The following is a 3034-nucleotide window of genomic DNA, read 5'->3' as shown; positions in this document are numbered from 1 at the left end:
AATTGGCGGCATTGAGAGCAGCCGTCGATGAGGATCTGCTAAGAACAGAGCAATCTATTACTGCGCTAGAAAAATCAGGCAGATCCTTGTCAGAAGTGGTCTTGCAAAACCGGCGAGGATTAGATCTATTGTTCTTCAAAGAAGGAGGCCTTTGCGCAGCTTTAAAGGAGGAATGCTGTGTATATGCAGACCACACAGGTCTAGTAAGAAATACCATGAATAAGCTACGAGAAAATATAGCAAAACGAAAAAGGGAATATGAATCTCGGCAGAGTTGGTACGAAACCTGGTTTAGACAATCACCTTGGCTTACAACCCTCCTCTCTACTATAGCAGGGCCATTGATTCTCTTAACGCTAGTGTTGATGTTTGTACCATGTATTTTTAATAAAGTAATAGCTATTGTGAAAAGCAGGCTAGAATCAGCACATTTATTATTAGTTAAAGCAAAGTATGAGCAGTTACCCAATCAAGATGATACTGAGTTATTTGTATTAAGTAGCCAAGAACTACAACTCTTTAATGAACAAAATAAGTAGAAAAAGAAAAGGGGGGAATTGTAATAAACAATTCTAAGAGTTAGAGATGTTTGTTCATTAAAGTTTCTTAAAAGAAACGCTCAGGGCTTATTGAGTTAGAGATGTTTGTTCATTAACACTTCTTAAAAGGAAACGCTCAGGGCTTATTGAGTTAGAGATGTTTGTTCATTAACACTTCTTAAAAGGAAACGCTCAGGGGTTATTGTGCAACATGGGAAGCCCCTGCCCTTTGTTATGCAATTGCCTTAAATGTTCGATCCTCTAAAGGTGGGAGGGGGGCAGGGGTAGGTGAGAAGACAGGAGATTAACTGCCTGACAACAGAGGACACATCCGCAGAAAGAACGAGTGGCGTGGCGCTCTGAGCAACGAACCCGGGACCCTAGAAAAAGGCTGGAAGAAAACGGCCATTGGAGAAGCCAATCTCATGGCCGCCCAGCGCTGTCTTTGCTTATTGCGTTGAAATCCATCGGGAATAAATTTGTGTTATTCAAGTTAATTTCGAGTCTAAATTTATTACAACAATACAGAATCTTAGGCAAGGGTGATGTAGCAGACAGGGGCACTTGCAATGAACCTGTCCATGGGAGCTGAGATGAATCTCACTGGGCCAGTGGGGTTTGTTCCTGGAGTCACACACAGAAATGTCAGCGTTCTGTCAGGCATCCACATTTGGGCTGGCCTCATGGACTCCTTACACATCCATGGATGTTCAAATGCAGTCTTTCCCATTTGCACACAGGTGCAGGAGTCACTGTGTCTCTCTGACCTCCTGCTATGACTCCGAGAGGCTGGGAGACACTTCAGCCCTGCCATTTGCCACCCTACTCTGCACTTACATGAGATACATGAAGAATGGACAGGGGATCTTCTGTTCCAGGAAACACATCCCAGTGGTGGCACATCCCATTCAGGTGGTTCCCCAAGGGATGTTACTCTCAACATGAAGTCACATCAAGACACTGTCTGTCCCACTGACCTTCACGGAACCCCAAGGAACAGCTGATGGTGTTTCTGCTCACCTGGGTTCATCACCTCAGAAGCACTTTATGGATTTGTTTACATCTCGTCTGTACAATGCAAACATAGATATCTGATCTACCGAGTAGTTGTGCTTCCAGGGAGGGACAAAGAACCTCTTCAAGCTGAAGTGAGAAGCCAGTGCTGGAAATGGTGGTTGTGAGGGGCCAGTCCATGATGATTGACCTGCAGAAGGTTCTCTAGGGTGTCCAGTGGACATGGGCACAACCACTCAGTGAGAAAATTATTTACATTATATATGCTATGCAGAAGATTACGGGAAGTTTATTGCTTCAGAAAACAGCCATTCATTAGTTGCCACACTGAATCCTTGATCTCCTTGTTCCTCATACTGTAGATGAGGGGGTTCACTGTTGGAGGCACCACAGAGTACAGAACAGACACCACCAGGTCCTGGGATGGGGAGGATATAGAGGGGGGCTTCAGGCAGGCAAACATGACAGTGCTGAGGAACAGGGAGACCACGGCCAGGTGAGGGAGGCAGGTGGAAAAGGCTTTGTGCCGTCCCTGCTCAGAGGGGATCCTCAGCACGGCCCTCAAGATCTGCACATAGGACACCACGATGAACACAAAACAGCCAAATGCCACTGAGAAAGAAATCACAAGAAGCCAGACTTCCCTGAGGTAGGTGTCTGAGCAGGAGAGCTTGAGGATCTGGGGAAGTTCACAGAAGAACTGGCCCAGGGCATTGCCCTTGCACAGGGCCAGTGAAAATGTATTGGCCGTGTGCAGCAGAGCATTGAGAAACCCAGTGGCCCAGGCAGCTGCTGCCATGTGGACACAAGCTCTGCTGCCCAGGAGGGTCCCGTAGTGCAGGGGTTTGCAGATGGCAACGTAGCGGTCGTACGACATGATGGTGAGGAGCCAATATTCTGCTGAAGCTAAAAAGAGAAACAGAAACATTTGGGCAGCACATCCTGTGTAGGAGATGGCCCTGGTGTTCCAGAGGGAATTGGCCATGGACATGGGGACAATGGTGGAGATGGAGCCCAGGTCGAGGAGGGCGAGGTTGAGCAGGAAGAAGTACATGGGGGTGTGGAGGTGCTGGTCCCAGGCTATGGTGGTGATGATGAGGCCGTTGCCCAGGAGGGCAGCCAGGTAGATGCCCAGGAAGAGCCAGAAGTGCAAGAGCTGCAGCTCCCGTGTGTCTGTGAACGGCAGGAGGAGGAACTGGGTGATGGAGCTGCTGTTGGACATTTGCTTTTCCTGAGCACCGGGTGCTGTCACGAGAAAAAAAAAAAAAAAAAAAGACAGTGAGAAGCCAGGGCAGAGTTCTGTGACAAAAATCAAACCAACTCCCATAGACCCTCCCCCGTCACACACAGACACGCTTTACTTTTTCTAGGAGAACCTTCTTCAGCACTGTGGCTGGAGCCCTGCTTGGTGCTGGAAGATGTGCAACCAGGAGCAGGGACTGTGCCTATGGGCTCTTGATAAGTCAGCCCAGCTCTGCAGA

At 48.1% G+C, this 3034-nt stretch overlaps 1 protein-coding gene across 1 annotated transcript; it reads right to left on the bottom strand.

Annotated features, from left to right (window-relative positions):
- Positions 1–1842: 1842 nt before the first annotated feature.
- LOC135577797 (olfactory receptor 14A16-like) lies at positions 1843–2775 on the bottom strand. Its single transcript, XM_065047918.1, has one exon. The coding sequence runs from the start codon at positions 2773–2775 to the stop codon at positions 1843–1845; it is 933 nt and encodes a 310-aa protein (XP_064903990.1).
- Between the last annotated feature and the right edge of the window lie 259 nt (positions 2776–3034).

This window comes from Columba livia, unplaced genomic scaffold, assembly GCF_036013475.1.
Source record: "Columba livia isolate bColLiv1 breed racing homer unplaced genomic scaffold, bColLiv1.pat.W.v2 Scaffold_140, whole genome shotgun sequence".
NCBI lineage: Eukaryota > Metazoa > Chordata > Aves > Columbiformes > Columbidae > Columba > Columba livia.
The sequence above is the reverse complement of the archived record's forward strand: the minus strand, read 5'-3'. Positions and strand labels throughout refer to the sequence as shown.

Bases quoted from the DNA above. Each gene is read 5' to 3' on its own strand.
- LOC135577797 (XM_065047918.1), bottom strand. From the start codon at position 2,775: ATGTCCAACAGCAGCTCCATCACCCAGTTCCTCCTCCTGCCGTTCACA.